This window comes from Ambystoma mexicanum, chromosome 2q (assembly GCF_040938575.1).
Source record: "Ambystoma mexicanum isolate Mex_15411 chromosome 2q, UKY_AmexF1_1, whole genome shotgun sequence".
Taxonomy (NCBI): Eukaryota; Metazoa; Chordata; class Amphibia; order Caudata; family Ambystomatidae; genus Ambystoma; species Ambystoma mexicanum.
The window spans coordinates 750,968,038-750,982,268 of NC_090924.1; the positions used below are offsets into that span (position 1 = coordinate 750,968,038).

The window sequence follows — 14,231 nt, forward strand, 5'->3', positions numbered from 1 at the left end:
ATCTTTCCCGGCGATTCACTCTGTGAACAGCCAGTGCTAGTTTCAAACCTCATTGAAGGCCATCTCATGGGAAAGTGAAGTTTCTTCAAGCCCACAATCCCAATTCGAAATGTTCACACACTTTTGGAAAGTGTATGTGTTCATTATTTCGAAATGCTGAAATTATGAAGTGAGGGTATACACTCAGGAGATACACCAAAGGGGTTGGACGGGGGGCAGGCAGTCTGGTGAAGTGGACATGTGTATTGTGGCAGAACATCAGTATGTAGCAGGAAGTCACGCAGTGGAACAGCAAGTCACACAGTGCTGTGGAATGTGGTAGGTCCTAAGGAAGGCTGTTAGGAGCGTAAAAGGCAAGTCGTGAGGGAGACGATTAGGCGAATAGGTTAGTTAGGGTTCGCACCCCTAAAACAGTCCAAAATGAAGGATATAGGGCATGAGATGGGGTTGAGTCGGGGTCTCCCCCATCCGACCAGAAAGATATAGGGCAGGAGATGGGGTTGAGTCGGGGTCTCCCCCATCAGACGGGAAGGATATAGGGCAGGAGATGGGGTTGAGTCGGGGTCTCCCCCATCAGACGAGAAGGATACAGGGCAGGAGATGGGGTTGAGTCGGGGTCTCCCCCATCAGACGAGAAAGATATAGGGCTGGAGATGAGGTTGAGTGGGGGTGTCCCCCAATCCGACCAGAAAAAAGGGAAGACAAGTGAGGGGAACAGGCAGGTCTGAGAGGTGAAAGAGGGGTATGCAAGCAAATAGGGAGGAGTGGGGTACAGGCAGGTGTAGGAGGTGAAAGAGGGGTATGCAAGCAAATAGGGAGAGGTATATGGGTACTTTAAGGCAAGCGGGGCAGAGGAACAGGAACATATGTTAAAGCCTCGTGCTTTCATGGTGAAATGAGTCCGAGAATTGCCAACGAATATAAAATAACAGATACCAGCGAAAAATATAGTGATTCAAAGAACAAATTCGAAATAGAGAAAACTGTTAAGAAACTTCAAAGACTTAGTTGTATAGCTCCTACAGGATTTGTTCATACCCACCAAAGCAATGCCACCTTTTTCTGAGACAGGGCATCATTTGCCACTTGGTTGGAGGAATACTTACAGTGTTACATCCTCTGGGAGACACATTTGATTAATGATATATTTTTGTAGTTAAATTAACAAAACACATGTAATTGGGGCGATTATTTAAGTGATGTAGGTAAAGTAAGTCGCATATGATTGGGAGCATTATTTGGGTCACTAGGGTACAGTGAGATTGTGGTTAATATTTGCGTTGCTTGTTAAGTACAGACCAGAACATTGAGTTCATACAGCAGGGCAAGACGCATGAGATGCAGTTTATGTTTTTCACCATTGTTGGGGCAGAAACTAAATTGAGAGATAAATGACTTTTACAACCATATCACTATTTTAAGAGACTCCTCTCCCCCAAAAATGTATTATACTTTTTAGAGACTTTCCAATTTGGCATCCAGATCAACGCTCACCTATTTATTTAGCAATAAAACACTGGCCTTTGAGGTAAGATCAAATTATGTTGTAAGTTTACAGAGCCCTGTAGAGCAGGGAAATAGCAGTGGTATGCGGTATAAAGCAACATAACATAACATTACCGTCCACTGCACTGAGCGGGTCCTTCACGTCTCCTGGCCGAGGCTTTGCTTTGTAGATGAGTGTTCCCGCACCTGGCCTTGGGAGCACTCTAGCTCCGGCTCTCTGCAGCCCACCGAATGAGGTCATCTGAGGTGGGCGGAGCCTATGCGGATAAATGTATGGGATCTTTGCCCGGCCACTTGGATTCTGGGTGTCCAGGTTTTGAGCTGGTGTTTTCTGGGAAAGATAGACTTTCAGCGCTTCAATGAGTGATTTTCTGTCGACATCAGTCCCTGGCGGAGTTGCCGGATGGTCAGGTGGTGGCTGGCTGATAGTCTTTGGTGGGACCTTTGCAGGATACTTCTGAAGGGGTAGTGGTCTGAACACCAAAGCCTGTGTTTTCCCGGGCGCTTTTGGACGGGTGAAGTCTAGAAAGTGGTCGGGCTGGACATCATCATTCTAGGAACACAAAAAAGAAATGATATCAGAATTGTCATTATAGGTGTACACGGAAATAAATCCCTAATGCTCGCATTAACTTAATATGATGATGCTGAATTATTAGCAAGAAGGCCACTATCTTAGCCCTTTGACATTAGCATTCATTTTAGAGGGTTGGAAATTAGACTATGTTTCCCCTTTCTTGAAGCAATTCCCAGACAAAAGAATACGGGGGGATAAGTTCCTTCGAGCACGGTTGAATTTATATCCGACAAAAGAGATCCAAGAAATAAGAGGTCTGTCAGGAGACAAGTGCTGTCGATTTTGCAGAAACCTAGAGGAGTATGAAACATTGACTCACATTGTTACAGGATGCCTTGGGCTGAGAGACCTTCGCACAATATATTTTAGACACCTGTTTTGAAGCACCTGATCATGTTGCCTGGTGGCCTTTGCTGATAGATGGTTCAAAACCAGTATGTAATTGCTCCTGTTCAATTTCTTGAGAGATTGTCCTTTGAATCGGGCTCAGTGAGCTGATGTCATTTAATTAATCGATCTGAATCACATCTATATTTTTTTATCTTTTTCTGTTTTTACTTTTTTTACCTGTCGAATGAACTATATTGCTAAAAAATTGTTAGCAATTTAATTGCAACAAATAAATAAATTTAAAAAAATCTATTCATTTTTCTTATGTTTTGTAGTGCATGGACTATGCAAACTAAGCTGTTGGAGTAATGCTGCACATGTCTATAACAACAATGACTTTTAACGAAACATAGACATTTAAATGCAGTAAATATGTACTTTGAGTAGGTGCGACTAGAGAGCTAGATCCTGCACAACTCTCAGACCTATTACAATGAGCCTCTTAGAGACTGACTGGGCATCAGATGACTGGGCAGCAGCTGACTCTGCCGCAGCTGACTGTGCAGCAACTGCCTGAGCAGCAGCTGACTGGGCAGCAGCCGCCTGTGCAGCAGATGACTTGGCAGGTGCTGACTGAGCAGCAGCTGACTGGACAGCAGACGACTGGGCAGCAGCTGACTGGGAAGCAGCTGCCTGAGCAGCAGCAAACTGGGCAGCAGCCTCCTGAGCAGCAGATGGCTAGGCAACAGATGGTTGGGCAGCAACTGCCTGAGCAGCAGCTGACTCGGCACTGCACTAACATCAGAAATGCAGACAATTTCCACAAAGGGCCAAGATTTATAGTGACACTCGATCATTGATAAAGCAATGAGTTTAGCATTTTTACTGACTTGGCCAGATTATCTAAAATTGCCTCTGGTGCTAAAAAGTGAGCAGATTCCTATATAGCACAGAATGGAGCAAAAAGGTTTCACCCTGATCTGTATTATCTGAAAAGCTTTGCACTCAGGCAAGCATGAATCAAACAGTTTGTTGTACTATGATTGGTTCGATAGCATAACATAAATAGCTTTACTGTATTTCTTTTTATTCCACGATGCAAATAGTAAAGGAAACTCCCTGTTTCCTTTTTGCCCTGGAATCACCACTTTTAGATAGTAAGGAGTGGTGCACACCCGGTTTGCTCCATTGATTATTAAACAAGTAGCAAATTGAGTGCTAGATTCAGTGGCTCCATATTTTGCACAAGGACAACATTTAGATAGTCTGACCCCTCCTGATGAGAGCATATGTTCTGCAGGTCACTGAATACCTTTAGCAATTCCTAAGCATACAAGCACTTTAGCAACACAGCTCTTGTTATGCCTAATAGCAGAATTCGACCTTGGTCTTTATCACAAAACATCACCCTTACACAATTGTGCAGTAATTGTGAATGTACATCATTTATTTTTTGGCATGATAGACATTCCTAAAACATAGTTGTGAGGTGGAAACTCAGTAAACGAATGGATGGATTAATTAATTAATTAATTAATTAATACATGAATGACAGGAATTTATAAAGCACCAAAAAGGCATGTAAACGCTAACCAACAAGGCCCAAAGGACAGTTTTTCTTTTCTTATGAAATTTTGTAAGGTTGCAAATAGTTCTGATGTCTTCGGGAAGCTGAGCCGCAGCGTGGAAGCTGTGTTCTGAAAAGATCTTCCCATGGCTCTAGCCCGCTCAGCTATGGGTGACAGAAGCAAACAGGTATTGGCTGAGCGTAAAGGGCGACTAAGGCAGTACCATTTTAATTTGGCTGTATGGTAAAGCGAGGTGGGGTGGTGCAGATCCATGTTATGCCTTAAAAACCTGGCCTAAAGCATTGCATTTAATACTATAGGGAACAGTAAGGGAAAGTCACACAGGTGGGAAGTGGACATGGCGAGGAGTGTTAGTGACTGTACAAGCCACACTGTTCTAAATAACCTGATGTTGTTCAAGATCATCGGAGGGAGTAGCAAGAAATAAAGCATTATGATGATCTAGCTTACATCCAGTAAGAGCCTAAGGTGATAACTAGAAGAAGACCTGATTGATTTAGCATGTGCCATCGTGATAACGATGGATCAATGAAGAAGCCTAAAGCTTTTACATAGCTTTGTACAGGAAATTCATAAGATTCAATTAATGTGTTCTGATAAAGTTTTGATACCCGCTTAAAAGCTCCTGATCTGGAGACCAGTGCAAATGCAGTTTTTCCTTGGTTCAAAGAAAGACAATTATCCATCCAGGTTTCAATTGTCTCAAATACACACTAGAGATGAGAGAAATCACATGAGACGTCTTCATATGGTTCAAATATTATTTGGATGTCTTCAGCATAATTTTGAAAACTAGGCCGTTTCCTAGTCAGGAGCGCAAGCAAGGACGTTATGTATAAATGAAATAACGGAGCAGACAAGCTGGATCTCTGAGGCACGCCACAGACAACAATAGTCTCGGGTAAATAAAGATTCATGAAGGAGGGAAACCAGCTTAACAAGATGAGCAGCAATTTTACAGAATACGTAGAAGGTTATGATCCACCGTATCAAATGCTGCTGATAGATCTAACAACATCGGAAAAGTAGAAGCCTTTGTCAAGAATTCCATTTCCTTTGACATCTAATAAAGCGATACTGAAGAGGGGTGGGGAATGCTACCTCACCCCCACGAAATTCATGACGAGGAAGAAGGCCAGGAAACACAGCAATTATCCATTCTATTTCGGACCGATTCCCAGTGGTCCCATGATTGACAAGTATGTCAAGGGATACCCTCTCAGCCAGCCATATGCCCTCAACCAGCCTTACAGACCAGGTGTGGTACAAATTTACCCCGGCGTAGATGAGGAGCCCCAGGTCATGACCAAAGACACCTCTATGGACAGTCTCGATTAAAGCACCAAGAAGCCATGTTGCTGACGTCGTTAGAAACACCACGACACAGCTACGTTGGACATGAAGCACATGTACCATCCGCACTTCAGGACACAAACACGCACTCAAATACATGAAGAACACAAGCATAGAGTTCCATACTTAGAAGACAGACACATATACATAATGTCATTGCTGTTATTATTTTTGCCACTAGCCAAACGCAGCAACGCAGAAACCGCAAGAAGCAGGAGATCCTGAGCATAGCTTGAAGATACTTACATGCGAATAACACTGTGAAACTGCAGGAGCACCAAAGGGACCTGACATAACCCATTGTGACTAACTTATGGAGAATGTCGTATAGCATGGACACTGTACAAACCACATTACAATGGTTTAGGAAAATTACAGCAGGCCACAGGTCTTTCATCAAGAGACGAGCTGAGCTGATTCAGGCTGGAGTGAGCAAGGCGTGTGAGACAGGACCTGCAGCCAAGACCACAAGATAAGGTTGACATTCTACTCCCTAGATGACAAAGGCACCAGCTACAGCAAATATGAATAAAATACTCATAATTCAGAGCTGCACAGCTCAAATTTGTGGTCTCAGAACACGTGACGCGGCCAGAGTAGACAATGGACAGCGATCACTGGTGGGAAAGGGAGCCAATCTCAGGCTACCAGACAGAGGACTGCAACAAGTATACCACAATATGAGACAAGTGTTGCGCAGAAGGGCACTCTCATAGACTAAGGTGGTGCACACAATTTACAATGCAGACACATAGTCATTCTTATTACCTGAGGTACACAGAGAGCTGTGAATCTATGCAGATCACAGGCCTGGGGATGTCAGCTCTAGCCAATCACAGTTCAGTATACTAGGGGTGGGTAGCAATGGGCAAGATCCAATGGTACAAAAAAGGTAGCAGGCGCCCCTCTCTCGAAAGAACAAGGCATGATAACCTGTTCAGTGGTTATTAACCACATTGAGAGTTCGCAGCCATTGCTTTTTGCTCACTGTACCTTCACAGATGGGAAATATCCATTTGCATATCAGTCTTTGTCCCGCCCACAAGGGCAGTCCAGCACCGAAATGCTATGGCAATTCTTCTCTGAACAAGAGTACCATAAGCAACCCCATACACATGTTTCAGCCTTGTTGGGCATTATCAGTGAGGTGAAGCTGAGCCTCTCTAAGCACAGTGAGCAGGGAGTCCACGTCTGGTTGCCCCCAGGTAACCTAGGGTGACCAACCCCAAGTTCCTTTCAAAAATACAAAAAAGGTAGCAGGCACCCCTCTCTCGAAAGAACAAGGCATGATAACCTGTTCAGTGGTTATTAACCACATTGAGAGTTCCCAGCCATTGCTTTTTGCTCACTGTACCTTCACAGATGGGAAATATCCATTTGCATATCAGTCTTTGTCCCGCCCACAAGGGCAGTCCAGCAACGAAATGCTATGGCAATTTCTCTCTGAACAAGAGTACCATCAGCAACCCCATACACGTGTTTCAGCCTTGTTGGGCATCATCAAGATCCAATGGTAGGTCCACTACACCGCAATATTGTTATAGATAGTGACTTGGGGATGGACCAGGCCAGCCACCTGACATGCGAGAGCCAGTAGAATACATCTATAATGTCCACTATACGTGGTAAAATACTCAAAACCCAATCGGGGAGCCCAATAGGTTTTCTGGAGAAGGGCCCAAGTTGTGACATGGCGCTAATGCCACACTAGCAAAAAACTGGCCTGCGAGCCGAGGTAGAATGTGATATGCATGGATTTTTCCTGGTACTGTGCTGATCTCTGTTGGTCTTGTCTGTAATAAACCGCAGTTTGAACTTGCCGTTGAATGAGTCCTCCGGGCTCTGGGGGAGAGTGTAGGGCTCTCCGAAGACCACAGACTTCCAGTTTCAGTCTCTGGCATACCTGGGAGTTCTTCCGAATAAGTTGGTAGCAGAGGTGATGGTTAGCTGTGCCAGACCAGCACCAGGATGTCTCCTTCGCCGCTGAACCTGAGAGACTGCAGGACCCTTGCATATTTTGAGAACAACGAGAAAACGCATGCCCGTAAAAAGGTCGTCAGGAGTCCCTTGTGAATCATCTTACCCGAAGTCAGCGAGTTGTCCAGGCAGACCAGGATGGGGTGGTGAGTGCCTTGAGGAGGAGTCGGCAGCTGAGCAGTGCCAGCAAACAACAGAGTGTAAATATTGACCCAGTCAAACAGCAACTGTGGGTGTGAGGGAGGGTACTGAGTATTGTGGAGTATCATTTAGTATTGTCGAGTATTGCAAAAGTATTGTCTAGTATTGTCAAAGGGAGTAGGAACAGGAGCAGAGGTTAAAGTCCCTTTTCTATGTTTAGGGTACATTCGGTTTTAGAGGTAAAAGGTTGTGGTGAATAACCTAGACTATTGACTCGAGGGCACACAGGACAGAAGATATGGAAGTAAAGGTAGTCCTCTGGGTTTGACGTATTAGCTCGGGTTATAGATGACGGTATCCCTGTAAGGGTTAGCAAGGGAGCTGGACTAGATTGCGGAAGGTGAGTCGACTGGGTAAGTCTCCTGGAGTGAGACGTTTCGCACGCTAGGCAACACAGCGGGTGAAGTTAGATCACAAGAGAATATTGGTATACTCCGCCTGGAGCGCGGGAAGACAGCTGTGGGGTTTATGTGGTTTGGGCGTAACGGGCTACTACAGTGTGCATGCAGTATTTGATCTTCCTTAGTTATTTTATTAGCTTGGTGACATCACCCATAGATTTGGACACGAAGAGCATGAGACGATGAGGAGCAAGCATTGAAAACTTGGGATTGGTAGACGAGGTGAACCGGTGGTGGTGCGCGGAAGGCGCATGCGCATGATTGTGGGTGTGCCTGAGGAGGCAGTGGTTGTGAAGCAGGGGCGGTGTGCGTAGCACGCCAAACAAGTTGTGGAGACATTGAGGCTCATAGGAACTGAAAAGTATTATCATTGTATTGTGCTTTTCTCCAAAACAGCAGGTTATAGAAACCCTCGACTTGAGGTCAGGTAAAAGGTACTAAAATGTATCGAGCAAAGTGTGGGGGGATACGCCCCTTCAGCACCTGTGTAAAACACTCCCACCTTACACGGAAAAGATCTGAAAATATAGCATAGAATGGTCCAAAGGTACTGAGGGAAAATTAACTAACCATGGCCACCTTGTGGAAGTTTCCCCAAAGACGTGCAGCAATCGCTACTGACACACATACAGGGTGCCTATAAGGGGAAGAAATTTACAAAATGCATGGCCATATTCGAATTGGGGTGCTTGTTCCAGGAGGACGAGCAAGATACCGTGAGGCGTCAGTGGATGCTGAGCCAGCAGGAGGTGAAGGAGCCATAGACGCATCCCTCCACATCTCCCCATGTCCCTCTGAGTGTAGTATCAAACGACACATATGATGAGCAAGGGATGTACCCAATGCGAGAGCTAAAGGCAGCAGAGGGGTACTCAAACCCGATATACAAGCCACCACCATATACAAAGGAGGAGAGGCCGAACGAGAACAGCCAGCTAGTGAACAGGGGGCGAGCAGTGAGACGCAGCAGGGCGCGAAGGTGGGGTTTGAGGGTATAGCAAGTAACAAATGGATAGCAGCACAAGTACTTTTGAAACTGCAGGGGAAGACAGATGGAGAGTCAGAAGGGGCGACTAATGCAATATAGGGCTTGAAGAGGAGCAGCGAAGCAACAGACTGGCCAGAGATAATGGATGAGGAGGACAGGAGGGATAAGGACAAGGAGGAGAGACTACAGCGAGAGGATATGAGAGGAGGAGGGAAGAGAAGTTGGAGAGGGAAGATAGAGAGAGAAGGAGAGAGCAGGGGAGAGAACGCATGGAGAAGGAATGGGAAGAAGGGATTGAGAGAGATCTCAGGGAAAGGAATAGGGCGGAAAGGGAGATAAGGGAGAAATGGAAGCGGGAGCTGCAAAAGGCAGAGGGACGAAGAGAGATAGCAGAGCAGGAAAAGCGCAAGATAGATGTGAGAGAGCAGAGGAAGTTACAATTGCTTAGATTGCAAAGGGAATGAGCGTGCAGAGAGGAGGACGAGCGAGCAGGCAGTAAGGGTGGTAAAGATACAAGTAGGACTAGATAGGGGAAACAAGAGATGTGAGGAGGGTAGACGGACAGAGCCAGACAGCAGAAGCTCTCAGAGAAGGAGCACAGCAGAAGGAGTGGGAGCAGGCCTACGGGCCTGGGCAGGAGGTAGCAGGTATGACTTGAGAGACATTGACCTCAGTATGAAACCCAAAACAGACTTGACATTGAAGAGACTGAGCTTTGCCAATGATTTTTGTAGCAACATGGACACAGGATCTGAAAATGGGGACAAGTGCAGTGGGGATCAGTTTGGATCACAGTCTGCGGGGATGGGAACAGACAGCAAGTATCATTGGAATTCAGGACGCACACACAGGGAGAAGGCGGAGGCTTCTCAGAAGAGCAGGTACAGCAGGCAAACAATTTTTGCACTTCACACAATACCACTACCTATATCAATAGACTCAGAGACCTCCCAGGACAAAGGAAAGGGGAGACAACCATGGCTTGTTCAAGGGGACGGTTGACTAGAATGTATGACGACAACGGGAGTGTACCAATACTAGAACAGACAGATGTATGCACAGGCCTCGAGAGCGAGAGAGGGGACAGACAAGTGAGACTGACCAGGAGGACACACGAGGATGAGGCAGCATTCACACAGATGCCCTTACTAGAGAGAGGAGGGGTGTGACCTCAGTATGTGCCGTGGAAGCACACCGACAAGGAGAATGTCAAATGTAGGCTACCATCGTTGAGTGCAGGGGCGGTATAATGGATTTATGAGTTGGAGAAAATGACTGCTGGCCATAGGCTAGCAGTGGGAGACGTAAAGAGGCTTTTGGTATCGATTCTAGGAGATGCAGCAGATGACGTATGGAAAAGGGTGGGCTTCTTGAGGGTGACGACACAGAACACAGCACACGACTGGTCACCATTTGCAAACTGTAGAGCAGCAGTGTGGCAAGCACTGAGGACACAATACCCAGACAGATCAGACATTGGGATGATTACGATTATGTCACGAAAAATGAGGGAAGATGAAGATCCTGTGCAGTACATTCAGTCGATTCAAGAACTTTGGTGCCTCGAAACTTGAGCGCCTTGGGACAAAACAGTAGCAATATTCTACCATATACTCATGCAAGTGCTACCGGAGCAAGTTCAGAAAGGTTTAAGGAACAGAGGACAGGAAGGCAGATGAGGCGAAACTAGTATAGAAAAAGCTATTGAAATATGCAATGGAGGGGGCGATTATAGCCAGCCCCACCCCACAGGTACAGCAGCAGCAGCCACAACAGTTTGCACCGTCCATGGGAGGAGGCTTTATGGGGTGGGTGGACCACAGCAAGGGTTCTGAGGAAGTGGGGGCCAACAGAGAGGGTGTGGCTTTGGGCCACAGTGTATCACAACCAAGCAGGTTTTCCATGAGGATTTCGAGGATATGGGCAACAGGTGCAGCAGAACCCAGGGGACTTTGTGGGGGGTTTCGAAGGGCAAGGGAGGGGGCCACCACAGTGTTGGGCCTGTGGGCAGATAGGACACATTGAAGGGTATGTAGGTCCATAGGAATGCAACAGAATTGAGGAGGGCAGGGCCAGCAGTCATATTAAGGGGATCAGGATGATTATTATGCACAGGACCCACAACCGCAAGGACAGAAGCAGGGACCACATCAACAAATGCTGCAGGCACATGCGCAAGCACCACAAACATAAATGCAGGTACCACAGAGGCCAGCACTGGTAACACAGTATTTACAAGCACCACACATTTGAGGAAACACACAGCAACTAGCACAGATACAGCACAATGATGCACCAGCACACGTGGACACAGTGGCAACAGTTTCTGTCAGACAACTGGAGTTACCATGGTATGGAGCAAACCCTTGATCCGGGAATGTGATGTACCTATACCCTCAATAGGACAGAGCACAGACGTAGTTGATGTGTCCCATCCTGTCGATCACACCCAACCCTGCAGAGGAACCTCGCATAGGGGTGGCGATAAGTGACAAAACGTTTTCCTTTCTTGTTGACACAGGGGTGACTAGGTTCTGCATTAGAGAAGGAGCATTACATTGTCAGGCGATGCCATGAACACTCAAGGATTCTCTGGGGCTCAGGAAGCGGTTCCTTTTACAGACAGTGGGCCTCATTATAAGTTTGCCGGTCCGGAAACAAGGGTGCCGGTAAGCTCACTGGCCCCCTGGTTTCCAGACCGGCAAACTAAAAGTCTGCCTGCCGGGGTCGCTGTGCCCGACAGGTCTGACCCTGCTGGACGCAGCGATCATGGTAGGCAGACTTTTCACAGGATCACTGGCACCATTAGCAATGGTGCCGGTGCTCCGTGTCCCCGCTCCCCTAGGGTCCCACATGACTCTATGGGAATGGGGATTAACAAATATACCAGCGCCTGACTTACCGGCCGCCGGACTTGGAATGAGCTGGTGGCACCGGGAGGTCAGGCGCTGGTAAATTATGCTTAGTCCGGTGGCAATCCGCGGTATCACTACATATTACCCCCACCAAAATTATCGCCATATATATGGTCATCTGGAACGCCACAGGCGATATTTTTCGGGGGGGGATAATTTTTTGGGAGCGGGGATTGCGGGGGTGTCCCCCACTCATTTAAAAATAATGCGGGTTTGCGGGGGGTGTCCCCTGCAGGTTCCATGCCTTAATATCGCTGCAATAATATGGCGATATTTTTGCAGGGATATTAACACATGGAACCCAATCCGCTGGTAACACCGGCAGGGTTAACACCAGACTCGGAATGAAGCCCAATATCTCCCTTTCTATAGGAGATCACAATCTATCATTGCCTTTACTTTACTCTCGACAGAAAACTGTAAACATACTGGGACAAGACATTATGAGCAGACTGAACATGGCCATCTCATTCACAGACAAGCGCATAGTGTGCTCTGCACCAGGCATACACATGCTAAATTTAAGACAGATTGTTCAAGCATATTGTGGACACACAGTACAGAGAGGGGTGCTAGTGGACGTTGAAATGTTCCAGTATCGAACTGACATTGCAATTGCGTAGCTTCTAGGGATTGCAGGAAAGATGTGGCAAGTACCAAACGAGTACCTATTGAGGCCTGAGTTACCATTGGATGAGCCATAAGGAACAATAGTGCCCATAGAAATAGAGGCAGTGGTGGCAAGAGAGGATTGGATTGCAGTGCATTGGATGGATGACACAGGGCGGGAATGGAGAGCAGTGATTGCAGTTGCAAAGGGGTGCAGGCTGACCACAGTGACAGACGACAAACTATTCAAGGAAGAGAGATAAGAACTAGAGATGGTGTTCGAGATGAGTGTAATCTACTGGTTACAGATACACTACAGAGAAGTGCCACATAGAATGGCAATGGTGCTCGAGGAGCAGTCCGCATTTTGGGAGGAGGACATGGCCAACATACCCAGCACCCTATGGACCACAAGTCCCTATGATGTGGGAAATATCAAGAGCATAGGGGGAGTGAAGATTAAACTCAAGCCAGGATCAATTTTACGCAGAGTAAAGCAGTATCCCCTAAACAAGGAGGTAGATGAGGGCATTTATGAGACAATCACAGCCCTGATTGAGAGAGGAATTCTTGTACCATCAGAATCCCCATTAATTTCCGCTGTGTATCCTCTGCACAAGGAAAAGGGAGGGTCATGGTGTTTTATACAGGATTTAAGGCCTCTTAACCACATTGTAGAAGCAGAGTATCCTTTAGTTGCAAATCCAGTGACAATTTTGTGCAGCATTTCGGCAGAAGCTGCCTGTTTTCGGTCATTGACTTGAAGAATGCGTTCTTCTCAGTGCCTTTACACCCAGACTCACAAGATTTGACCAGCTTTATGTATAGAAACCAGAAGTGGAAGCATACTCGGCTCCCACAAGGGCACTGCGAATCACAATCTATAATTAGCAGGGTGATACAGATGGACATAAGCAACATACAGACGGAGAGCACAGTCCTGCAGTACGTAGACGACATTCTGAATTGCAGCGAGACAGAGGACCAGTGTATAGAGGACTCAGTACACATGCTGACTGTACACGAGCTTCATCAAAACCTAATGGGCCGGGCTGTTGTCCTTTACCCATTGGTGCTCCATTGCTCTTAGATTGGTTTTAAACTTACATAAGGCCTTTGAATATTAACGTTGCTTAGCTTTGTGAGGACACAGGATTTTGATTTATAATGGCGCAGCAGTGTTAATCAAATTTTTTAAGTGTTATTATACAAGTCAACCACCACAAGACTGATGTTTGCATCAGGAGGAATAGAAGCCAAATTGTCTTCAAACATTTGTGCAACACACTTTGTAATAGGGTATGCATGTTCTGGGATCTTCATTGTTGTTGTTTCTAAAATGTGTGGTGATGTTGTTGGCCCATCCATGGCACGGGGGAATTTACACTAGATTGTGGAGGGGATGGGATGTCATGGGAGTGTATGTCGGTGACCCCATACACTAAGGGCCTGATTTATAGAGTATTTTTCAATGGGATTTTGCCATTATAAAATGCTTCTGTGAATGAGGCACCACAAGTGTTCCTTCATACCCACAAATATTATTAGATTTCGTAGGAATTGGTTAAATCTCCATCTGATTTTTGTTGCCTGTATATGTCATGTAACTGGGATTTATACCATACAGTGCTGTCATTTGCGTGGTCTCCGGCTGCTCTGGCCAATCTGACATACAAGAGGGGCAGGAGTTAGGTTAATCGGATGGAGGGAAAACGCAAAATAGATTCCCTGTTGTGTTTGTACAAAATACATCTCCTGCAGCATTCCTTGACTTGTTCAATTTGT

General features: G+C 46.2%; 1 protein-coding gene across 2 annotated transcripts in view; it reads right to left on the reverse strand.

Moving 5' to 3' along the window:
* Positions 1-14,231, reverse strand: part of PTPRN2 (protein tyrosine phosphatase receptor type N2) — a 3,479,756-nt gene that overhangs the window by 2,016,789 nt on the left and 1,448,736 nt on the right. For both annotated transcript variants that reach the window (XM_069647979.1, XM_069647978.1), the window contains exon 6: positions 1,621-2,059. In XM_069647979.1, the coding sequence (XP_069504080.1) occupies positions 1,621-2,059 (439 nt within the window). The remainder of the gene's footprint in view (positions 1-1,620; positions 2,060-14,231) is intronic.